The sequence below is a fragment of the Bombina bombina genome, chromosome 6 (assembly GCF_027579735.1).
Source record: "Bombina bombina isolate aBomBom1 chromosome 6, aBomBom1.pri, whole genome shotgun sequence".
In the NCBI taxonomy this organism is placed as follows: Eukaryota; Metazoa; Chordata; class Amphibia; order Anura; family Bombinatoridae; genus Bombina; species Bombina bombina.
In genome coordinates this window covers 780277805-780304364 of record NC_069504.1, presented here as the reverse complement: position 1 = coordinate 780304364, position 26560 = coordinate 780277805, and the positions used below count along the sequence as shown (strand labels likewise).

Below are 26560 nucleotides of genomic sequence, written 5' to 3'. Positions count from 1 at the left end.
AACAGTTAATCAGAGCTCCTTTTCCACTATAATGGACCTTTAACTCTTGTGTGAATCAGCCATACCAGTGCTACAGTGCTATTGGTTGACACTTTTTTTCAGCTTGGTGGTGCTATTTTAAACCTATAGAAGAAAAAGTTTGTTTTCCTAAACTTTGTGCTTTTTATCTTGATACTATATGTTTGAGAAACAAGAAATAACAATTCTCTCAAATAACCCTTTATCATTATTTAGCACACTGTACAAAGGTGGGCTGTCTGAATATACTCAGCCAGATAACGTCATTAGGAAAGTACACCATGAAATAATTGTACTAATTGTTTTTTTATATAAAATATTTATTTAGAGGTCATGAAATGGGACAAATTATAGCTATGAACGGTAGGTTTTAAATGGAAGAGGGACACTGGATTGGATTCCAAATGTGTAGGGGCAGAATTATGTATGTTTCAGTCTCTCTGCTTCAGCTAACAGCCTTTCTTCTCTCTTCTTTCTCATCCGCTCCTGGAAAGCCTCCAATTCTTTTCTCTGCAGAAGCACATAAGAGAGAGCAAGAGATTGTTAAGAAGCAGGAAAATATGCCTATAAAGAATGTAGATAACAAAACGGACTATTTAAAGGGACAGTTTACACCAGAATTTTTATTGATAGATAATCCCTTTATTACCCATTCCCTAGTTTTGCATAACCAACACTGTTATATAAATACACTTTTTTACCTCTGTGATTATCTTGTATCTAAGCTCCTGCAAACTGCCCCCTTATTTCAGTTCTTTTGACAGACATCCATTTTAGCCAATCAGAGCTGGCTCACCTGAACTCCACGTGCGTGAGCACAGTGTTATCTATATGACACACATGAACTAACACCCTCTAGTGGTGAAAAACTGTCAAAATGCCATGAGAGAAGAGGCGGCCTTCCAGGGCTTAGAAATTAGCATATGAACCTCCTAGGTTTAGCTTTCAACTAAGAATACTAAGAGAACAAAGCAAAATTGGTGATAAAAGTAAATTGGAAAACAATTTTAAAATTACATTCTCTATCTGAATCATGAAAGTTTATTTTGGACTAGACTGTCCCTTTAAATAAAGAAATTACAGCTATATTGTTTGTCTGGAAGGCAGACGTTTCTAGCCGTGTCAAATCCCCAATGCACATAATACAGTTTGCAATAGCTTTTGACACTAGTCCTTTATACTGCACAATACGGTAGCCTCCGCAAATTTCTTCTTTCATGATTCAGTTAGAGCATGCATTTTTAAACGACTTTCTAATTTACTTCTAATATCAAACTGTCTTCATTCTCTTGGTATCTTTTGCTGAAAAGCAGGGATGTAAGGTCAGGAGCGTGCCTCTGTCTAGAGCACTATATGGCAGCAGTTTTGATAGAATGTCATCCATTTGAAAGAGCACTAGATAGCAGCAATAGTTCCTGCCATGTAATGATCCAGACATATAAATACAAAGTATACTATGAGAACGAAAATGTTTTGATAACAGACGCAAATTGGAATCTTTTTTTAAAATTTTATGCTCTACCCGAAATACAAAGGGAAAATTTTCTTAGATTTCTTATCCCTTTTATACATGAAATGGATCAGTACAAAACTTTATAAAAAATAATTACAACTTTTATGGTATCCTTTAACCCCTTAGTGACCAGAGCACTTTTCCATTTTCTGTCCGTTTGGGACCAAGGCTATTTTTACATTTTTGCGGTGTTTGTGTTTAGCTGTAATTTTCTTCTTACTCATTTACTGTACCCACACATATTATATACCGTTTTTCTCGCCATTAAATGGACTTTCTAAAGATACCATTACTTTCATCATATCTTATAATTTACTATAAAAAAAATTATAAAATATGAGGAAAAAATGGAAAAAAACACACTTTTTCTAACTTTGACCCCCAAAATCTGTTACATATCTAAAACCACCAAAAAACACCCATGCTAAATAGTTTCTAAATTTTGTCCTGAGTTTAGAAATACCCAATGTTTACATGTTCTTTGCTTTTTTTGCAAGTTATAGGGCCATAAATACAAGTAGCACTTTGCTATTTCCAAACCATTTTTTTCCAAAATTAGCGCTAGTTACATTAGAACACTGATATCTTTCAGGAATCCCTGAATATCCCTTGACATGTATATATTTTTTTTTAGTAGACATCCCAAAGTATTGATCTAGGCCAATTTTGGTATATTTCATACCACCATTTCACCGCCAAATGCGATCAAATACAAAAAATTGTTCACTTTTTCACAAATTTTTTCACAAACTTTAGGTTTCTCACTGAAATCATTTACAAACAGCTTGTGCAATTATGGCATAAATGGTTGTAAATTCTTCTCTGGGATCCCCTTTGTTCAGAAATAGCACACATATATGGCTTTGGCGTTGCTTTTTGGTAATTAGAAGGCCGCTAAATGCCACTGCGCACCACAAGTGTATCATGCCCAGCAGTTAAGGGGTTAATTAGGGAGCTTTAAGGGAGCTTGTAGGGTTAATTTTAGCTTTAGTGTAGTGTAGTAGACAACCCCAAGTATTGATCTAGGCACATTTTGGTATATTTCATGCCACCATTTCACCGCCAAATGCGATCAAATTAAAAAAAACGTAAAATTTTTCACAATTTTAGGTTTCTCACTGAAATCATTTACAAACAGCTTGTGCAATTATGGCACAAATGGTTGTAAATGCTTGTCTGGGATCCCCTTTGTTCAGAAATAGCAGACATATATGACTTTGGCGTTGCTTTCTGGTAATTAGAAGGCCACTAAATCCTGTTGCGCCTCACACGTGTATTATGGCTAGCAGTGAAAGGGTTAATTAGGGAGTTTGTAGTGAGCTTGCAGGGTTAATTTTAGCTTTAGTGTAGAGATCAGCCTCCCATCTGACACATCCCACCCCCTGATCCCTCCCAAACAGCTCCCTTCCCTCCCCCACCCCACAATTGTCCCCGCCATCTTAAGTACTGGCAGAAAGTCTGCCAGTACTAAAATAAAAGGGTTTTTAAAAAAAAATGAATTTTTTTTAGCATATTTACATATGCTACTGTGTAGGATCCCCCCCTTAGCCCCCAACCTCCCTGATCCCCCCCAAAACCGCTCTCTAACCCTCCCCTCTGCCTTATTGGGGGCCATCTTGGGTACTGGCAGCTGTCTGCCAGTACCCAGTTTACAATAAAAACAGAATTTATGTTTACCTGATAAATTACTTTCTCCAACGGTGTGTCCGGTCCACGGCGTCATCCTTACTTGTGGGATATTCTCCTCCCCAACAGGAAATGGCAAAGAGCCCAGCAAAGCTGGTCACATGATCCCTCCTAGGCTCCGCCTTCCCCAGTCATTCGACCGACGTAAAGGAGGAATATTTGCATAGGAGAAACCATATGATACCGTGGTGACTGTAGTTAAAGAAAATAAATTATCAGACCTGATTAAAAAAACCAGGGCGGGCCGTGGACCGGACACACCGTTGGAGAAAGTAATTTATCAGGTAAACATAAATTCTGTTTTCTCCAACATAGGTGTGTCCGGTCCACGGCGTCATCCTTACTTGTGGGAACCAATACCAAAGCTTTAGGACACGGATGAAGGGAGGGAGCAAATCAGGTCACCTAGATGGAAGGCACCACGGCTTGCAAAACTTGTAAAATTTAGTAAAAGTGTGCAGTGAAGACCAAGTCGCTGCCTTACATATCTGATCAACAGAAGCCTCGTTCTTGAAGGCCCATGTGGAAGCCACAGCCCTAGTGGAATGAGCTGTGATTCTTTCAGGAGGCTGCCGTCCGGCAGTCTCGTAAGCCAATCTGATGATGCTTTTAAGCCAAAAAGAGAGAGAGGTAGAAGTTCCTTTTTGACCTCTCCTTTTACCAGAATAAACAACAAACAAGGAAGATGTTTGTCTAAAATCCTTCGTAGAATCTAAATAGAATTTTAGAGCACGCACTACATCCAAATTGTGCAACAAACGTTCCTTCTTTGAAACTGGATTCGGACACAAAGAAGGCACAACTATCTCCTGGTTAATGTTTTTGTTAGAAACAACTTTCGCAAGAAAACCAGGTTTAGTACGCAAAACCACCTTATCTGCATGGAACACCAGATAAGGAGGAGAACACTGCAGAGCAGATAATTCTGAAACTCTTCTAGCAGAAGAAATTGCAACCAAAAACAAAACTTTCCAAGATAATAACTTAATATCAACGGAATGTAAGGGTTCAAACGGAACCCCCTGAAGAACTGAAAGAACTAAATTGAGACTCCAAGGAGGAGTCAAAGGTTTGTAAACAGGCTTGATTCTAACCAGAGCCTGAACAAAGGCTTGAACATCTGGCACAGCTGCCAGCTTTTTGTGAAGTAACACAGACAAGGCAGAAATCTGTCCCTTCAAAGAACTTGCAGATAATCCTTTCTCCAAACCTTCTTGAAGAAAGGATAGAATCTTAGGAATTTTTATCTTGTCCCAAGGGAATCCTTTAGATTCACACCAACAGATATATTTTTTCCATATTTTGTGGTAGATTTTTCTAGTTACAGGCTTTCTGGCCTGAACAAGAGTATCAATGACAGAATCTGAGAACCCTCGCTTTGATAAGATCAAGCGTTCAATCTCCAAGCAGTCAGTTGGAGTGAGACCAGATTCGGATGTTCGAACGGACCTTGAACAAGAAGGTCTCGTCTCAAAGGTAGCTTCCATGGTGGAGCCGATGACATATTCACCAGGTCTGCATACCAAGTCCTGCGTGGCCACGCAGGAGCTATCAAGATCACCGATGCCCTCTCCTGATTGATCCTGGCTACCAGCCTGGGGATGAGAGGAAACGGCGGGAATACATAAGCTAGTTTGAAGGTCCAAGGTGCTACTAGTGCATCTACTAGAGTCGCCTTGGGATCCCTGGATCTGGACCCGTAGCAAGGAACCTTGAAGTTCTGACGAGAGGCCATCAGATCCATGTCTGGAATGCCCCACAATTGAGTAATTTGAGCAAAGATTTCCGGATGGAGTTCCCACTCCCCCGGATGAAATGTCTGACGACTCAGAAAATCCGCTTCCCAATTTTCCACTCCTGGGATGTGGATTGCAGACAAGTGGCAGGAGTGAGTCTCCGCCCATTGAATGATTTTGGTCACTTCTTCCATCGCCAGGGAACTCCTTGTTCCCCCCTGATGGTTGATGTACGCAACAGTTGTCATGTTGTCTGATTGAAACCGTATGAACTTGGCCTTTGCTAGCTGAGGCCAAGCCTTGAGAGCATTGAATATCGCTCTCAGTTCCAGAATATTTATCGGGAGAAGAGATTCTTCCCGAGACCAGATAGAGAACTTTTTTCTACGTTCACTTTCCACCCGTGAGATCTGAGAAAGGCCAGGACAATGTCCGTGTGAGCCTTTGCTTGAGGAAGGGACGACGCTTGAATCAGAATGTCGTCCAAGTAAGGTACTACTGCAATGCCCCTTGGTCTTAGCACCGCTAGAAGGGACCCTAGTACCTTTGTGAAAATTCTTGGAGCAGTGGCTAATCCGAACGGAAGTGCCACAAACTGGTAATGCTTGTCCAGGAATGCGAACCTTAGGAACCGATGATGTTCCTTGTGGAACCTTGAAGTTCTGACGAGAGGCCATCAGATCCATGTCTGGAATGCCCCACAATTGAGTATGTAGATACGCATCCTTTAAATCCACCGTGGTCATGAATTGACCTTCCTGGATGGAAGGAAGAATTGTTCGAATGGTTTCCATTTTGAACGATGGAACCTTGAGAAACTTGTTTAGGATCTTGAGATCTAAGATTGGTCTGAATGTTCCCTCTTTTTTGGGAACTACGAACAGATTGGAGTAGAACCCCATCCCTTGTTCTCCTAATGGAACAGGATGAATCACTCCCATTTTTAACAGGTCTTCTACACAATGTAAGAATGCCTGTTTTTTTATGTGGTCTGAAGACAATTGAGACCTGTGGAACCTCCCCCTTGGGGGAGGCCCCTTGAATTCCAGAAGATAACCTTGGGAGACTATTTCTAGTGCCCAAGGATCCAGAACATCTCTTGCCCAAGCCTGAGTGAAGAGAGAGAGTCTGCCCCCCACCAGATCCGGTCCCGGATCGGGGGCCAACATCTCATGCTGTCTTGGTAGTAGTGGCAGGTTTCTTGGCCTGCTTTCCTTTGTTCCAGCCTTGCATTGGTCTCCAGGCTGGCTTGGCTTGAGAAGTATTACCCTCTTGCTTAGAGGACGTAGCACTTGGGGCTGGTCCGTTTCTGCGAAAGGGACGAAAATTAGGTTTATTTTTGGCCTTGAAAGACCTATCCTGAGGAAGGGCGTGGCCCTTGCCCCCAGTGATATCAGAGATAATCTCTTTCAAGTCAGGGCCAAACAGCGTTTTCCCCTTGAAAGGAATGTTAAGCAATTTGTTCTTGGAAGACGCATCCGCTGACCAAGATTTTAGCCAAAGCGCTCTGCGCGCCACAATAGCAAAACCAGAATTTTTCGCCGCTAACCTAGCCAATTGCAAAGTGGCGTCTAGGGTGAAAGAATTAGCCAATTTGAGAGCATGAATTCTGTCCATAATCTCCTCATAAGAAGAAGAATTATTATTGAGCGCCTTTTCTAGTTCATTGAACCAGAAACACGCTGCTGTAGTGACAGGAACAATGCATGAAATTGGTTGTAGAAGGTAACCTTGCTGAACAAACATCTTTTTAAGCAAACCTTCTAATTTTTTATCCATAGGATCTTTGAAAGCACAACTATCTTCTATAGGTATAGTGGTGCGTTTGTTTAGAGTAGAAACCGCCCCCTCGACCTTGGGGACTGTCTGCCATAAGTCCTTTCTGGGGTCGACCATAGGAAACAATTTTTTAAATATGGGGGGAGGGACGAAAGGTATACCGGGCCTTTCCCATTCTTTATTTACAATGTCCGCCACCCGCTTGGGTATAGGAAAAGCTTCGGGGGGCCCCGGGACCTCTAGGAACTTGTCCATTTTACATAGTTTCTCTGGAATGACCAAATTCTCACAATCATCCAGAGTAGATAACACCTCCTTAAGCAGAGCGCAGAGATGTTCCAATTTAAATTTAAATGTAATCACATCAGGTTCAGCATGTTGAGAAATTTTCCCTGAATCTGAAATTTCTCCCTCAGACAAAACCTCCCTGGCCCCCTCAGACTGGTGTAGGGGCACTTCAGAACCAATATCATCAGCGTCCTCATGCTCTTCAGTATTTTCTAAAACAGAGCAGTCGCGCTTTCGCTGATAAGTGGGCATTTTGGCTAAAATGTTTTTGATAGAATTATCCATTACAGCCGTTAATTGTTGCATAGTAAGGAGTATTGGCGCACTAGATGTACTAGGGGCCTCCTGTGTGGGCAAGACTGGTGTAGACGGAGGGGATGATGCAGTACCATGCTTACTCCCCTCACTTGAGGAATCATCTTGGGCATCATTTTCTCTAAATTTTGTGTCACATAAATCACATCTATTTAAATGAGAAGGAACCTTGGCTTCCCCACATTCAGAACACAGTCTATCTGGTAGTTCAGACATGTTAAACAGGCATAAACTTGATAACAAAGTACAAAAAACGTTTTAAAATAAACCGTTACTGTCACTTTAAATTTTAAACTGAACACACTTTATTACTGCAATTGTGAAAAAGTATGAAGGAATTGTTCAAAATTCACCAAAATTTCACCACAGTGTCTTAAAGCCTTAAAAGTATTGCACACCAAATTTGGAAGCTTTAACCCTTAAAATAACGGAACCGGAGCCGTTTTTATATTTAACCCCTTTACAGTCCCTGGTATCTGCTTTGCTGAGACCCAACCAAGCCCAGAGGGGAATACGATACCAAATGACGCCTTCAGAAAGTCTTTTCTATGTATCAGAGCTCCTCACACATGCATCTGCATGTCATGCTTCCCAAAAACAAGTGCGCAATAGAGGCGCGAAAATGAGACTCTGCCTATGATTAGGGAAAGCCCCTAGAGAATAAGGTGTCCAATACAGTGCCTGCCGGTTATTTTACATAATTCCCAAGATTAAAATAATTCCTCAAGGCTATGGAGTATAAAATATGCTTATATATAAATCGATTTAGCCCAGAAAATGTCTACAGTCTTAAAAGCCCTTGTGAAGCCCTTTTTTTCTTTCTGTAATAAAAATGGCTTACCGGATCCCATAGGGAAAATGACAGCTTCCAGCATTACATCGTCTTGTTAGAATGTGTCATACCTCAAGCAGCAAAAGTCTGCTCACTGTTCCCCCAACTGAAGTTAATTCCTCTCAACAGTCCTGTGTGGAAACAGCCATCGATTTTAGTAACGGTTGCTAAAATCATTTTCCTCTTACAAACAGAAATCTTCATCTCTTTTCTGTTTCAGAGTAAATAGTACATACCAGCACTATTTTAAAATAACAAACTCTTGATTGAATAATAAAAACTACAGTTAAACACTAAAAAACTCTAAGCCATCTCCGTGGAGATGTTGCCTGTACAACGGCAAAGAGAATGACTGGGGAAGGCGGAGCCTAGGAGGGATCATGTGACCAGCTTTGCTGGGCTCTTTGCCATTTCCTGTTGGGGAGGAGAATATCCCACAAGTAAGGATGACGCCGTGGACCGGACACACCTATGTTGGAGAAAAGTGCTTTTTTTTGGGGTTTTTTGTTTTTTTCTGTAGTGTAGCTTCCCCCCCCCCACCCCCCACAGACAAACCCCCACCACCTTGCTGATTGTTTAAATTTTATTTTTTATTATATTTTTTATTTCCCCATTTTCTGCAGTGTAGCGGTTCCCACCCGCTCCCTCCCCGTGCACGCGCCCGCCCCCACCCTCCCGTGCACGTGCGCGCCCCCAGCCCCCCCCGCCCACGATCCCGCCCCCCTTCAGATCCACATGGCCATCGATGGCCGCCACCCGCCTCCCGGTCCGGCTCCCACCCACCAACGCAGGTAGCCACCGATCTCCGGTGCAGAGAGGGCCACAGAGTGGCTCTCTCTGCACCGGATGACTTAAAAAGGTTATTGCAGGATGCCTCCATATCGAGGCATCACTGCAATAACCGGAAAGCAGCTGGAAGCGAGCAGGATCGCTTCCAGCTGCTTTCCACACTGAGGACGTGCAGGGTACGTTCTCAGGCATTAACTGCCTTTTTTCTGAGGACGTACCCTGCACGTCCTCAGTCGTTAAGGGGTTAAAGGGACACTGAACGCAATTTTTTTTTCATGATTCTGATAGAGCATGAAATTTTAAACAACTTTCTAATTTAATCCTATTATCAATTTTTCTTCGTTCTTTTACTATCTTTATTTTAAAAGCAGGAATGTAAATCTTAGCAGCCAGCCCATTTTAGGTTCATCACCATGGATAGCGCTTGCTTATTGGAGGTTTACATTTAGCCACCAATAAAGCAAGCATAACCCAGGTTCTCAACCAAAAATGGGCCGGCTCTATGCATCACATTCCTGCTTTTTAAAAAAAGTTAGCAAGAGAACGAAGAAAATTTGAGAATAGGAGTAAATTAGAAAGTTGCTTAAAATTGCATGCTCTATCTGAATCATGAAAGAAAGAAAAAATTAGTTTAGTGTCCCTTTAAGGTTAATAATTCAATATTATATTTAGAGACCAGGGCTCAAACGCATTCACATTTTGTGCTCATATGAACTCGGTTACTGATATATTTCTTCTTATTGCTCCTGGTCGTATTACTTTTTGCAATATGACAAGATTAAGAATTGCTCTATACAACTCACACAGAAGTGAAAAAAACAAGTGCAGTCAGTTACTGTGTACTGTATGTGATCAACACCCAAAATGTGTGTGTCTGTGTGTATTCCCTTCAACAAGTACAAATAAACATACAGGTGTACGTCTGAGACATTGCAGATTTGGTTCCAGACCACCGCAATAAAGCGAATATAGCAATAAAGTGAGTCACAAACATCTTTTTGGTTTCTCAGAGCATATAAAAGTTATATTTACACTAAAATGTAGTCTATTAAAGTGATGGTAAATCCAAGCGTTTAATAAACACTAGGATTTACCATCACTAAAAATCAAGGGGAGTTTCATTGATCAAACGTGTACAAAAGGGTGCTAAACTCACCCTTTCTGTGCCGTTGCACAGCGCTAGATTCAGTGGCTCCGGCTGCCAATGGCCCAACAATCTCCTTCAATGAGGTGACATTTGCACCTCTGAACCAATACTGGTGCATGTCAACTGACAGGTTTTTGTATGCATGCACCGCTATTGGTTCAAAGCTGCAAGTGGCACCTCATTGGTAGAAGATCATTGTGCCGTGGGTGGCCGGAGGCGCTGAATTTAGCGCCATGCAACGGCACAAAAAGGGTGAGTTTAGCACCCTTTTGTACACCTTTGATCAATGAAACTCCCTTTGATTTTTAGTGATGGTAAATCCTAGCATTTGCTAAACGCTTGAATTTACCATCACTTTAAGTGTGCAATAGTATTATGTCTAAAAAAATATATATACCTTAATTAAAAAATACTTTATTGATGAAAAATCATCATCTAAGCCTTCGGTGAGTCAATCTTTTTGCTGGTGGTGTGTATATATGTGTATACATGTGTTTATATGTGTATTTATATGTATATATGTGTATTCATGTGTGTTTATATGAATATAAATTGGAAAAATGGTTCTGATAGACTTGCTCGACACAGGGCTGCTACAAACCTTCAATTTGTAAAAAGAGCAATATCTGTACTTGAGATCAAACAGTCATCCTCTCTCTTACCTGTTCATCTTTCTCAGGGGGGCAAATTTCTCTCTGTAATAAGAGCAAAAGAATAAGATTAAAAGCACTTCTGTCTTGCCTAACATAACGGTAGATAAATAGCCAGTTGTACACTTTATTTTCTCTACCTCCCTTTACCTCTCATGCATAGGGTATATAAATTACCTGCGGGCAGCTCCCTCCTTTTTGCTTCTTCCACTCTCTTCTCCTCACCCCCCCCCCCCCCCCCCATTTTCTTCTTCACCTTCTTACCCCATCGCTGGATTGTCTTAATTTATAGTATTAAAGGGATACTAAACCCAAATTATTTCTTAATGATTCAGATAGAGCATGCAATATTAAGCAACTTTCTAATTTACTGTTACTATCATCATCAATTTTTCTTCGTTCTATTGCAATCTTTATTTAAAAAGAAGAAAGGTAAAGCTTAGGAGCCAGCCCATTTTAGGTTCAACACCATGGATAGTGCTTGCTTATTGGTGGCTATATTTGGCTAACCAATAAGCAAGCATAACCCAGGTTGTAAACCAAAATGGGAGTTCTCCTAAGCTTTACATTCCTGCTTTTTGAAAAAATAAATAAAGATAGCAAGAGAATGAAGAAAATTTTAAATAGGAGTAAATTAATCTGAATAAAAGAAAAACAATTGGGTTTAGTATCCCTTTAAGTAGCCTAACACACAATATCAACACCCTGCCACCTACTTACTTGCTTTAACAAATATATAGACTGTGCAAATCAAATGCTAAAGTGTGATCTACAGAGGAATTAGTAGAAAAACAATGTTACATATACAATCAAGCTTAAATATATGAACAAATCAATCCATTAACCCCTTAAAGGACCAGGGCCGTACCCTATATCCTCTCTCTGCCGCAATCTCTCTAAAAGTAGCGAGATTGTGCTATTTCTGCATGCCCCACAAGTTGGGCGATGCAGAAATAGACGGGCAGAGATACTTATGCAGAGAGGGACACTCTGTGGCCCTCTCTGCATTGGACAGCGGTGGTGCCCATCGTTGCTGGTGTGGGAGGGTTAGGAGGGTGGGCGGCCCATCGCTGCTCGAAAACTGGGTACTGGCAGACAGCTGCCAATACCTAAGATGGAGGGAATTGGTTAGAAGTGTGGGGGGGGGGGGGGGTAGAGCTTTTGGGGAGGGATCAGGGAGGTAAGGGGGTAATTTGAACACTGTAATGGTCCTTTAAAGGAACATTAAACTCAGTTTTGTTCTCTGTTCTGTCTAAAAGACATTTCAGAATGTATGGCAAAGTTTGCTAAAAAAATCATGTTCCTGTATTGAATAAACTAACTTTTACATCAGGAGTTGTCCGGGTCAGTGAGAGCTCCTAGCTATCAGTTGTAAGCAACATGCAATTTCTGTTTCAGTTGACGTGTAAAATGCTTGAACTGCTTCCCTTTCCATATACATTATTAAAAAAAAAAAAACTTGAGTATTATGTCTCTTTAAAGGGATATGAAACACAAAATTTTTCTTTCATGATTCAGATAGAGAAAACAATTTTAAACAGCATTCAAATTTACTTCTATTATCTAATTTGCATCATGCTTTAGATATCCTTTGTTGAAGAATTAGCAAAGCACATGGGTAAGCCAATCACACAAGGCACCTATGTGCAGCCACCAATCAGCAGCTACTGAGCCTATTTAGATAAGCTTTTCAACAAATGATACCAAGGAAATGAAGCAAATTAGATAATAGAAGTAATTTGGAAAGTTGTTTAAAATTGCAGCCTCTTTCTAAATCATGGAAGAAAAAAAAAAAGAATGTGGGTTTCATGTCCATTTAAAGTGAAAGTAAATCCTAGCTAGGATTGACTTTTGAAACAAATAAAGGGGACCTTCATTCATGAAGTATAAGATACCTCATGTAGAAAGCGCCTTTATTCGTTTTAACCGATCGCCATTTTTAGATGCTACGACAGCCCACGGCTAAAAAAAACTTTTTTGCTAAGAGGTGACGTTTTCACCTCTTAGCCAATAGCTGTGCGGTAAATCCGGCTTGGCGCCCATGGGAGACGGATTTATCGCACGGCTATTGGCTAAGAGGTGAAAACGTCAAAACGTCACCTCTTAGCTAAAAATTTTTTAGCCGTGGGCTGCTGTAGCAGCTAAAAACGGCGATCGGTAAAACAAATAAAGGAGCTTTCTACATGAGGTATCTTATACTTCATGAATGAAAGTCCCCTTTATTTGTTTCAAAAGTCAATCATAGCGTTTGTAAAACGCTAGGATTTACTTTCACTTTAAGAAAGAACGTGCAGAAAAAATAAAATATGCATCCTCATACTGGGCGTTATTTCATTTATGTTTTTAGCAATAAACCTTTGCCAGGGACTCCTATTTTTCCAAATAAGCTTATGATTTAGGTTTTGTGCTTGAATATTAATGTATTTGTAAGATATAATTCAGAAATTGGAATGGAACATTAGGAGATTTATCCAATTTCTCTATTTAAGTTCACCTTCATGTGCAATGCTGTGTTCATTTTTATAGATGGGATTAAGAACTACATTTCCCAGTATCCTAAAAATGGCATATTTGGAAGAAAACACAACATGGTTTTTCATGAACAATAAATATAAAGGAATTGGGAGAGTAAACTAAGTAATGCTGTGAGTTGCCCTTGAATAAAATATCCTGTGAGTACTGCAATTGTAATGCTCTAATTCAAAATACATACCCATAAGTCCATGCTAAACCTCTTCCTATAGACTTTTGTCATCTGTTTAGAGCAGTTGTATTTATTTATTTTTCTGTTGCATTCTGATACCAAGTGAAGGCAAAAGCCTAATGAAAGATATTATACAGTATATGGCCAAAAGTATGAGGTCATCCCTACTAATTATTGAGTTAAGGTGTTTTAGATACACCCATTGCTAACAGGTGCAGAAAATCCAGCAAATAGCCATGAAATCTCAGACAATGGTATTACAATGGGTCACACTGAAGAGTTCAGTGATATTAAACAAGACACTGTCAGAGGATGTCACATTTGCTGCAAGTCAGTTTGTGAAATTTCTGTCCTACAAGATCTGTCTCAAACAACTATAAGGGGCATGGCTCGCCGGAAACAGAAGTTATGAAGCAGCGGTCTAATCGCCTTAATTGACACCCCCTGCTAGCGGACGATTGGGCGCGAATCTGCAGGGGGGCGGTATTGCTCCAGCAGTTCACAAGAACTGCTGGTGCAATGATAAATGCAGAGAGCGTACGCAACATCATAAATAGGCCCCCCAAGTGCGATTATTGTGAGGTGGAAGTGTCGGAGTAAAACCAGCCCAGCCACAAAGTGGTAGACAACGCAAACTCACAGAGTAGGGCTGCCAAGTGCTGAAGCATTTAGCATGTATTGTATATTATCTATTGCATCACTCACTGCAGAGTTCAAAACTGCCTCTGGAAACAACATCAGCCCAAGAACTGCGCGTAAGGACATTTTTGAAATGGGTTTACATGGCTGAGCAGCTGCACAAAAGCCTCAAATCAACATTTGCAATGCCAAGCATTGGCTGGAATGGTGTAAAACACGCCACCGCTGTACTCTGGAGCAATGGAAATGTGTTATCTGGAGTGATGAATCACGCTTTTTCTATCTCACAGTCTGATGGAAGAATCTGGGTACGGTGATCATTTTCGCAGATCCCACATGGAATACTTCGGGATTCGCTGTAACGCCTGGTGGAAAAGTTGCTAGTTCAGGCAATTACAAGCCTGGGGAGGGATTCTTGGTCAGGAAAATACACGCCTGTTAGAGGCGTAGCTTGAAGTGTATGTTCTAAGTTTGTCCTTTGAAAATAGTGTGTCTCCTATTCTGTGGATTCCCTTGAAGAGTATTTCATGTAAATTCACAGTTTCCTTCATGTTAAAACTTTGTGATCTTGTCAGCACTGGCTCTGGTGGAATACAGCGCTTCGGACTATGAGGAGCCACAGGACAGGTTGGGGACGCAAAGAATCATGGGGCTTGTAGTTTTGTTAATTGTCTTAATAGAGTTGATGGTTATATTAATGTGTGTGTCTGATTAACTGTCACAGATTTAGATTGGTTATTCTCATTTTGGATGAAAGCTTGGGTGTCACCCCTCCCGGGGGCACCACCACACGTAACTAGCCTTAGAACATACACTTCACTCTAACAGGCGTGCATTTTCCTGACCAAGAACGCCTACACTGGGCGTGTAATTGCCTGAACCAGCAATGCCTCGATCGTTACAGCCAATCACGAAGTATCCCATATGGGATCTGCGAAAATGTGTGTGGCACTGGCAGATGCCAGGAGAATGCTACCTACCGGAATGCATAGTGCCTACTGTAAAGTTTCAGGAAGGAGGGATAATGATCTGGGGCTGTTTTTGACAGTTTGGGCCAGGCCTCTTGTTTCCAGTGAAGGATCATCTTAATACTACAGGATACAATGACATTTTAGACATTTGGGTGCTTCCAACTTTGCAGCAACCGTTTGCGGAAGGCCCTTTCCTGTTGCAATATGACTGTGCCCCTGTGAACAAAGCGAGGTCCGTGAAGACATAGTTTGACAAGTTTGGTGTGGAGGAACGAGTAGCCTGCAAAAAAGCCCTGACCTCAACTTCACTGAACACCTTTGGGATTATTTGGAACGCTGACTGGGGGCCAGAGCTTCTTGTCTGACCTGACAAATGCTCTTTTTGCTGAAAGGACACAAATCCCCACTCCAAAATATTGTGGAAAGCCTTCCCAGAAAAGGGGAGCAACTCCATATTAATGCCCATGGTTTTGGAATGGGATGCTCAACAAATTCATTTTCATAATCAAACAAGTGTTCTTTTCAGTAAAATGTTTTTGTTCACATAAACCGCAGCTAAAAGATACTTTGTTTAATACTTTTCCTACTAAACTCATTCATTTAAAGTGAATGTCAATTTTGATGCTAAAGTGCCCGGTTTTTAAAAATTTTATTAAAAACAGGGGCACTTTAATTCATCAAAATTTACATTTAACTCGTTGTGAAAAAATACTTACCTTTTAAACTTGACAGCCGTCCCAGCTTCCTCCGCCCGTCGCAAAGCCTCTTCTGGGTCTAAAATGAGGAATCCGGCTTCCTCTAATCACGGCTTCGAATCAGACACTGATTCCCCCGGGGGGGGGGGGGGGAAGCCGTGATTGGAGGATGACCGATCCATCATTTCTGACACCAGAAATGGCTTTGCGACGACCGGGGGAAGCTGGAGCGGCTGTCAAGTTTAAAAAGGTAAGTATTTTTTCACAAGTGAAATGTAAATTTTGATGAATTAAAGTATCCCTGTTTTTAATAAAATTTTTTAAAAACGGGCACTTTAGCATCAAAATTTACATTCACTTTAAGTAAGCAAGTTGTGTGAGTATTTACCACAATCACCAACGTTTAAGTACCTGATGTAAATTGCACAAGGATATGAAATATTGTTATTTGATTTCATCTGTAAACTGCAGGGGTTTAACAGAGGACAGTTCACCAAAGATCTTCTAATGTAAATTGCTGGAGGTTTCAGATACCACATTATGCAAACAAAATGTATACATAAGACTGACAAAGACCTCATGCCCGATTCCCACTTTCAGACATCCTGCCCGATTCTAAATTGCATCCATGCTAAGCACAAACCTCAGGGCATTTTTTTTTTTACAATGCAGGGCAGGTGGCTAAAAACAGAATGTCCCAGGAAAATTTGTACATCTGACAAGTATGCATAGTGAACAGCGCAGGAGCTCATTTACATCTGGTCTCTGATTAGCAACAACAAGGAAAGCAAGAAAACATACTTACGAGTTTTTGTTTTTTTAAAGTAGAATATTCCTGGACTGCTCTTCAGTTCAAAAACCCTGCACATTTTGCTAACAAAATACAAGTTTTGTATACATTTAACATTTGTTTTGTAATACTTTAATTATGTATACTAGACGTATAATGCTTTAATATTTTTGAAAAAGTGAAAAAGATATATATTGTTAGGAAAAATGAGCTTCGATACAGCAATGTATAGATGAATTAGAGCCACTGGGGCCTATTTATCAAGCCGTCAACCGCAAATACGCTGGAATTCCGCAGCGTAATTGTGGCGAGCTTGATTCTTGAGTCTCAGTCCGACACAGATCGATGCTTACGTCATTACAGATGTTCCGAATGCAAATGCGGCATTATCTGACTACTTTTGCTAGTTAACAAATATCTACCAGGTACGCTCGCCACTATTCCGGCCCAGCGTACCTGGTTTTCAATCCGCCACCCTGGAGGCGGCGGATGCCATAGGAATCAATGGGAGTCTGAAAGCAGCGAAAGCTCATGTTTGCTGCTGCCCGATATCCCATTGATTCCTATGGGAGAATAAAATTATGTTTACACCTAACACCCTAACATGTACCCCGAGAGTCTAAACACCCCTAATCTGCCGCCCCCTACATTATACTTATTAACCCCTAAATCTACCGCCCCGCCACCTACATTATACTTATTAACCCCTAATCTGCCGCCCCTACACCGCCGCCACCTACATTATACTTATTAACCCCTATTCTACCGCTCCAGACACTGCTGCCACCTACATAAAGTTATTAACCCCTATCCCGCCGCTCCCGGAGCCCACCGCAACTAAATAAAGTTATTAACCCCTAAACCTAACAACCCGCTAACTTTATATTAAATATTAACTCATCCCTATCTTATAATCAATTTAAACTTACCTTTAAAATTACATTAAACTATATTAAAGTAATAATTAATCTATCCTAACTTTTATACTAAAATTACATTAAACTATATTAAATTAATAATTAATATAACCTAACTTTTATAATAAAATTACATTAAGCTACAAATTAAATTAACTATATTATATATTTAAACACCTAACCCTACTCAAATAATTTAAATCTACACTAAAGATTGAGGGGAGGAGGATCTGGCAGCAGCGCGTATGGCTGTGTGAGACCTGAGCTCTTGAGACCGGATTATGTAAGGGGGAAAATGAGCCTGGCAAAAAACCCCAAAAAAACCCCAAAAAATAAGAATAGCATTTATGTATATGCAGCTGTGTCACATGCAAACTGTGTGAACAAACTGTAACTAAACGGGCACAGTAGATAACAATGGATACAATGAACACAGTGGATACAAACTCTTTACACTATTCATTGTTAAAGATGGTTACCGGTATTCCCGCCCACAAAAGGCTCTGAGAGTTATCACAAAAGTTACCTGGAGTTACCTGGAGGCCCGGAGGCATAGAGAGCACAGAGGTACAGAGGTACAGAGATATAGCTGAATAGCTGTATAGCGGCAAAGAGCGATACAGTGTGATATAGAGAAAACCAGGACCTAGGAGGCTGCCGGCGATTTAATGATCCTCTTCGCGGCGAAGATCATATGGGCAGTGAGCTGGCAGTAGGCATATAACAGACTGACATCGGTCAAAAAATTGAGAAACGGAGTAACGCACTGAGACTTACTGTGAAGCTGCTGTGACTCATGCACTCTGGACTTGGTCGCACGAAAGTTCTTAGTGGCGAGGAGATGCCGTGCTGGAGCGGGGGCTGGGCTGAGGGACGCTGTTGTGAGCGGCGAGAAACTATTGGAGGCTGATGAGCGTTAGACGCTACTGGAGGATAACGCCGCTAGCACATTCTCAGCACAGTCTCTGATATACTACACTCCATCCCTGGAAAGCGGTAGAACTACTACCTGAGATATCGGGAGAGGAGAAAATAGCAGATACAGGGGAGAGGAGATTTTGGAAATAAAAAGATATAAAAAAACTGAAAAGCCTATAAAAAGGACAAGGAGTGAATAACTGAATAAAATTGAATAAATCTGAATAAAAGTAAAAATCGGCTCCTCCAGACCTCTGAAGTTTTTTTTTTTTTTTTTTTGCTATCTTCCTGGTATCTCCCTGTTATTTTTGCTACCACAATAGTAATGAAAAAAAAAAGGTGCCCTTAACTGGGAAGGAAAAGACCCTGGTTTGTGCCTTATTATATATGCAGTTTTATTTTAGACAGTTTATATAAAAGCTTATAAAAAAAAATATATATATATATTAAACATAACACAGGAACGACTGTGTATACTTTCAAGTATCCCTCTACAAGTCTGCAAAAAGTCTGCAAAAAGAGAGAATAAAAAAAGGAAAAGAAAGAGAGTCTAGACCCCTTTTTTTTTTTTTTTTTTTTTTTAAAAAGGGGGAATGGCGTCAAAGAGAAATGTCAAGTCTGTAAAACAGACTAAGATCACTAGTAATAGGGAGCATCCTGTAACTACTTTTTTTGGATCAACTGAAAATAGTCAGCAAAAAATAAACGATAAAGAATCACCAGAAATAAATGGAAATCTCCCTAACTCAAGTACTTTACAAGTGGACACCAAACAAAATATTGAGAAGACTCTTCTTCCTCTAAACTCCGTTAAGGATCTTACAGATATAATTAGATCCTGTATTAGAGAAGAATTAGATCTACGTCAGGATATCCACACTGGGCTTCAGGATAGAAGCACTAGAAGACAATGAATTAGCTATAAAGGAGGAAATAACTAATATCCAAACAACTACTGAACAGCAAATGGATCGTATAGCTATGTTAGAAGACAAAGTGGAAGACATAGAAAATAGGAGCAGAAGAGAGAACATAAGGATTAGAGGAGTACCTGAATCAGTGACACCGAAAGAATTCCAGACATATCTCACAGCCCTTTTTGCTTTCATGTTAGGAGACCCTGCACTTACAAATATTAAGTGGGAGAGAGCACATCGTGCTTTAAGATCAAAACCAAAAGACAATGTACCACCAAGAGATATAATAATAAAATTCAAGAGCTTCTTGAAAAAAGAAGAAAACATAATTTATGTAAGAACTTACCTGATAAATTCATTTCTTTCATATTAGCAAGAGTCCATGAGCTAGTGACGTATGGGATATACATTCCTACCAGGAGGGGCAAAGTTTCCCAAACCTCAAAATGCCTATAAATACACCCCTCACCACACCCACAATTCAGTTTAACGAATAGCCAAGAAGTGGGGTGATAAAAAAGTGCGAAAGCATATAAAATAAGGAATTGGAATAATTGTGCTTTATACAAAAATCATAACCACCACAAAAAAAGGGCGGGCCTCATGGACTCTTGCTAATATGAAAGAAATGAATTTATCAGGTAAGTTCTTACATAAATTATGTTTTCTTTCATGTAATTAGCAAGAGTCCATGAGCTAGTGACGTATGGGATAATGACTACCCAAGATGTGGATCTTCCACACAAGAGTCACTAGAGAGGGAGGGATAAAATAAAGACAGCCAATTCCTGCTGAAAATAATCCACACCCAAAATAAAGTTTAATGAAAAACATAAGCAGAAGATTCAAACTGAAACCGCTGCCTGAAGTACTTTTCTACCAAAAACTGCTTCAGAAGAAGAAAATACATCAAAATGGTAGAATTTAGTAAAAGTATGCAAAGAGGACCAAGTTGCTGCTTTGCAAATCTGATCAATCGAAGCTTCATTCCTAAACGCCAACTACAAAACTTTACTAACCGCTACCCAACACACCCTAAAAACTTGGAGTGACAAACCCCTATCTTGGTGGGGGAGAATACAGGCCATAAAAATGACGATTCTCCCAAGAATAATTTATATTTTTCAAACCATACCCATATCCCTCCCAAAGCACTACATCCAACAGCTCCAAAGGAGCATCAACATGTTCATTTGGGGAAAACAAAAGCCTCGGGTAAACGCGACCACATTACACAGACCAACCAGAGGGGGGGGACTAGGGGTACCGAAGTTAGAAATGTATTACCACTCAGTGACCCTGCAACGCATCCTTGACTGGCATAGCAAAAGTAAAGCTAAAGCATGGATTTCCCTAGACTCTCAAATATTAAAAGCGCCCAAACCCGGCTCAGTGTGCTGGATTCCCAAAACCTTAAGACCTGTTGTTTGCCAGACCTCCCCAACCTTTAGACACATTTTTGATACCTGGGACTACCTAGTACGAAAATATCCAAAACTATCCTCACAACACTCTCCCCTAACACCAATATCACAGAACATGGAACTCTCCGGAGGGTATGAACCCCTAAGGAACACTAAAGCTACTTGGGAATTACAGGACTCTGTTCCCATAATAACACTTTTAGATAAACGATCACTTAAACTCAGAAATAGCTTGACAGATGTGCTGGGGGGAGCTTTCTCCTCATGGTTAAAATATTCCCAACTCAACAACTTTATATGCAATAATCAAGCTAGGGAGAACTTACTAAGGGCGCCCACTCCCTTTGAACAATGCTGCCTGTCAACAATTCCCACCAGAGGCACTTTATCACTTGCAAAAAAAATGCTAGAAAATGTAGAACTAACCCCCCTCCCACCTTATACTGCTCACTGGCAACAAGACCTAAAAATAGAGCTAGATGAAAAAGACTGGAGGAAAATTTTTAACAACACACGAAAGTCATCAACCTCCACCAGATTTATAGAACTCAACTTTAAAATACTAACACGGTGGTATTTAACACCACATAGACTACATAGAATCTACCCCTCATCTTCAGCATCATGCTGGAGAGGATGCGGGGAACCAGGAACAATGGCACATATATGGTGGCATTGTAACAAGATAACACCTTATTGGAAGTCAATAGAACTTCACCTAAAAAACATCTTAGGTAACGAATTTACATTACCCCCCACACTAGCGCTGTTTAACTTAAGACCAGGGATCCCATGCAAGATACGATCGACACTGTTGACAATATGCCTAAACAGTGCGAAAGCCTTAATAGCACAAAATTGGAAATCCCTCTCTGTCCCATCTAGCCAACAATGGCTATCAAAAGTAACAGAAACCATACAACTAGAACAGTATGGATATTACAGACGCAACCAACTAGATCTATTCCTCGATGTCAAGTTTTATTGGGAGACACTCCTACACACCCTTAACACTCAATAACCCCCCCCCCCCCCAAAACATTGTGACACCTCCGACTAACACTAGGACCTAACATTAAGGTAAAACAGACATGCAGACCACTACCAAGACGCCAACTAAACTCCATATCCACAAAGACAAGACGAAGACTGACCACCTTATAGTCACAAAAGCCAGTCTCCAGTTGTTACCTTTATATTCATGTTATAGTTTGACAAGTTATATTTATGCTCTTTGCCGAAACCAACTATACGGTTTCCCTCCCATTACTCCACAGTCCACATAAGAACTCTGCTCACCCAGTCTCAAAACGAGATTGCACAGGATACTAACTGAATGGACTGGAAAATACACACCTGTTGTACCTTTGTACGATATACTTTATATACTTTGTGGAAACCCTCTGTACTATTGTATTATCTATATGGAAAATTAATAAAAATCATTTAAAAAAAAAAAAAAAAAAAAAATTGGTATCAGACCCAATAACCATTCTACTATTTAAGCCAATACCAAAAATATCAATATTACAAGATAAAGCACTGTATATTCTTCTGAACAGTGCCAAACAGACTATACCTAGGCTTTGGAAACAGATAAGAGCCCTGACAATAACAGAATGGAAGTCACAAATAAAATACTTAGTATCAATGGAAAAACTTCACTATCAATTGTTGAATCAGATGGATCTATATTATGATATAGTGAATATTTTAGAAATAACTATATAGGAAGATCTTTATGGGACAAAATTAAAAAGGGAACGAAATAGGAAGCGAAGGGTTTCGGATCCTGCATCGCTGAAGACACCATATTATTCTAGCTAAACCCGACTTAGACGAGTTTAGGAAGATTTAAAAAATAAATAAATAAAAAAATAAAAAAATACAAAATACAAAAAACAAAAACTAAGGATTAGAGGTATTTAATTTTGAGCTTTATTTATAAACTTTGAATAGAGGGTAAATATGAATTATTTTTGTTAAGTAGAAATTATCCGACGACGACAACAGAAGTTATGGAAATCACCAAAACTGTTATCTATGGATAAAGGAAAATACCTGATTGAAATTTGAGATAATTTGGATATATTATCACGTTTTGTGTTGTTCATTTGTATGCTAAAGTGTTGAATAAAGCTTTTTAAAAACGGAAAAAAAAAAAAATCTACACTAAAAAATTACTAAGTTACAAAAAACTAACAACTAAGTTACACAAAATAACAAACACCAAGTTACACAAAAAAATAAACACTAAAGTTACAAAAAATAAAAATTAAATTATCAAAGATTTAAACTAAATTACACCTAATCTAAGGGCCCTATAAAAATTAAAAAAGCCCCCCCAAAATAAAAAAAAACCCTAACCTACAATAAACTACAAATAGCCCTTCAAAGGGCCTTTTGCGGGGCATTGCCCCAAAGAAATCAGCTCTTTTACCTGTAAAAAAAAAAAAAAAATACAAACAGCCCCCCAACAGTAAAACCCACCACCCACACAACCAACCCCCCAAATAAAAGCCCAACTAAAAAAACCTAAGCTCCCCATTGCCCTGAAAAGGGCATTTGTATGGGCATTGCAATCAGCCAATAGGATTGAGCTTTCATCCTATTGGCTGGATAGGGGATAAACGTTTTAGTATAGTGGCGGTGTTTTGTGACAGTATACAAATAAAGCTGGGAAAAAGCCAAAGAGCAGCGAGATCGATGACTGTTTAACAACAGTCCGCTGCTCATCGCCCTGTACTTGGTGCGTGGCTTTTTTACAGCTTTTTTGTTAAATTTGGAGAACGTATTCAGGTCCACGGCAGCGATGTAAGGCGATGTCAGGCGAGCGCATTGGTGCCGTCGAATGCAGCACAGTTGACGGCTTGATAAATAGGCCTCACTGTCTCCTATTTTTTATCTCTTTTTCTACAGATTATGTGTTTGCTATTCATATTTTCAGAATAGGTGGTGGTTTATACCAGCAAAATTATCTATTTCAAATAATAAAATTAAGGTAAATGAGTGGTTTGCAAAGAATTAAATATAGTCCAGTAGGCAAAATGGACCATTGGGAGCACATTAAAAGGCAAGGAAATGTAATTTTAGAGTACAGTGTCCCTTTAAAGAATGCAGGATTGGGAAAAGGATACGATTTTCAATATTATAGTGCTACTCACCTTGCGCTTTATAACATACTCCTCAAAGTACTCAGCCTGATTAGATATCCAAAACATTGTAACAGGAAAGGACAGGTACAGCGCCATCTGCAGGGACAAAAGGCAAAAACTGATTGAAGCTAAAGAAATATATTTTTTCGTCAAAAGAAACACTAAAGTTAACTTTTTTTTTGTAAGGTAATTTAAACCTTGCAATCTACACAAATAGGTCAACTCCTTACAAATATATTTTCTTTTAACCACCCCACATCGCCCATAATAAAAATTTCTGTATCTGGTTTGTTTTGTAGATATGATGAGCTAAGGTAGGCAGGTGTGTTGCAGGATCAAACAAGGGGAGTAGAAATTGGAATTGAATAAGCATGCCCTTAAAAAGGGACATTAAACACTTTAAGATGGTAATATAAAATGATAAACTATATGTATGTATGTATGTATGTATGTATGTATGTATGTATATATATATATATATATATATATATATATATTAAACAGCAATATACTTCCATTATTTATTTTGTCCCCTTTTCCTGTAATTCCATTCTGAAAGTGTGAGCTTTTCAGTTCCTGTTAGAAATGGAAGTGGGAGTGGCGCGCGCGCGCACGCATGCCAAATATTTGCCAGCCAAGTATCATTATGAATGAGATGAGGAGGGAGTGGGAGGGGGGAAATCACTATTTGGCAAGGAATCTGGGAGGGGGAGGGAATTGAGGGGGGGGGGGGGCAGCTACACTACAGAAAATGTATTTTTAAAATAAAAAATATTAAAAATACAGTCTTTTTCAGCAAACTGGGTACTGGCAGACAGCTGCCAGTACCCAAGATGGCGGCAACTAGGTAGAGGGCGGAGGGTTAGAGAGCTGTTTGGGGGAATCAGGGAGGTTGGGGGCTAAGGGGGGATTCAACACTGCAGAATAACTGTAAAAAAAAAAAAAAAGCCTTTTATTTTAGTACCCGCAGAGTTTCTGCCATTACTTAAGATGGCAGTGACAATTGTGGGGTGGGGGAGGGAATGGAGCTGTTTGAGGGGGTCAGGGAGGGATCAGGGGGTGGGATGTGTCAGGTGGGAGGCTGATCTCTACACTAAAGATAAAATTAACCCTACAAGCTAATTAACCCCTTAACTGCTGGGCATAATACAAGTGTGGTGCACAGCTGCATTTTTTGGCCTTCTAATTACCAAAAAGCAATGCCAAAGCCATATATGTCTGCTATTTCTGAACAAAGGGGATCACAGAAAAACATTTACAAAAATTTGTGCCATGATTGCTCTAACTGTTTGTAAATAATTTCAGTGAAAAACCTAAAATTGTGAAAAAGTGAAGTTTTTTTTTTTTTTTTTTATTTGATTGCATTTGGCGGTGAAATGGTGACATGAAATATACCAAAATGGGCCTAGATCAATAATTTGGGTTGTCTACTACACTAAAGCTAAATTTAACCCTACAAGCTACCTAATTAACCCCTTCACTGCTGGGCATAATACACGTGTGGTGCGCAGCGGCATTTGGCGGCCTTCTAATTACCAAAAAGTAATGCCAAAGCCATAAATGCCTGCTATTTCTGAACAAAGGGCATCCCTGAGAAGCATTTACAACCATTTGTGCCACAATTGCACAAGCTGTTTGTAAATAATTTCAGTGAGAAACAAAAAGTTTGTGAAATAAAAGTTTGTGAAAAAAAAGTTTGTGAAAAATGGGCCTAGATCAATACTTTAGGTTGTCCACTAAAAAATAAATAAATATATATATATATATATATATATATATATATATACACACACACACACACGTGAAGGGTTATTCAGGTATTCCTGACAGATATCAGTGTTCCAATGTAACTTTCACTAATTTTGAAGAAAAAACATAATTTATGTAAGAACTTACCTGATAAATTCATTTCTTTCATATTAGCAAGAGTCCATGAGCTAGTGACGTATGGGATATACATTCCTACCAGGAGGGGCAAAGTTTCCCAAACCTTAAAATGCCTATAAATACACCCCTCACCACACCCACAATTCAGTTTAACGAATAGCCAAGAAGTGGGGTGATAAGAAAAAAGGGCGAAAGCATATAAAATAAGGAATTGGAATAATTGTGCTTTATACAAAAAAATCATAACCACCACAAAAAAGGGCAGGCCTCATGGACTCTTGCTAATATGAAAGAAATGAATTTATCAGGTAAGTTCTTACATAAATTATGTTTTCTTTCATGTAATTAGCAAGAGTCCATGAGCTAGTGACGTATGGGATAATGACTACCCAAGATGTGGATCTTTCCACACAAGAGTCACTAGAGAGGGAGGGATAAAATAAAGACAGCCAATTCCTGCTGAAAATAATCCACACCCAAAATAAAGTTTAATGAAAAACATAAGCAGAAGATTCAAACTGAAACCGCTGCCTGAAGTACTTTTCTACCAAAAACTGCTTCAGAAGAAGAAAATACAACAAAATGGTAGAATTTGGTAAAAGTATGCAAAGAGGACCAAGTTGCCGCTTTGCAAATCTGATCAACCGAAGCTTCATTCCTAAACGCCCAGGAAGTAGAAACTGACCTAGTAGAATGAGCTGTAATCCTATGAGGCGGAGTCTTACCCGACTCAACATAGGCAAGATGAATTAAAGATTTCAACCAAGATGCCAAAGAAATGGCAGAAGTT

The 26560-nt window shown here is 39.7% G+C and overlaps 1 protein-coding gene across 1 annotated transcript in view; it reads right to left on the bottom strand.

Moving 5' to 3' along the window:
- Window positions 1-317: 317 nt before the first annotated feature.
- The window catches only part of LOC128663654 (protein PET100 homolog, mitochondrial), a 35762-nt gene continuing 9519 nt past the window's right edge, over window positions 318-26560 (bottom strand). The window contains exons 2-4 of the mRNA XM_053718089.1: window positions 23893-23979; window positions 10766-10798; window positions 318-528 (exon numbers count right to left, since the gene is read on the bottom strand). Of these exons, the coding sequence (XP_053574064.1) occupies window positions 439-528; window positions 10766-10798; window positions 23893-23979 (210 nt within the window). The 3' untranslated portion in view covers window positions 318-438. The remainder of the gene's footprint in view (window positions 529-10765; window positions 10799-23892; window positions 23980-26560) is intronic.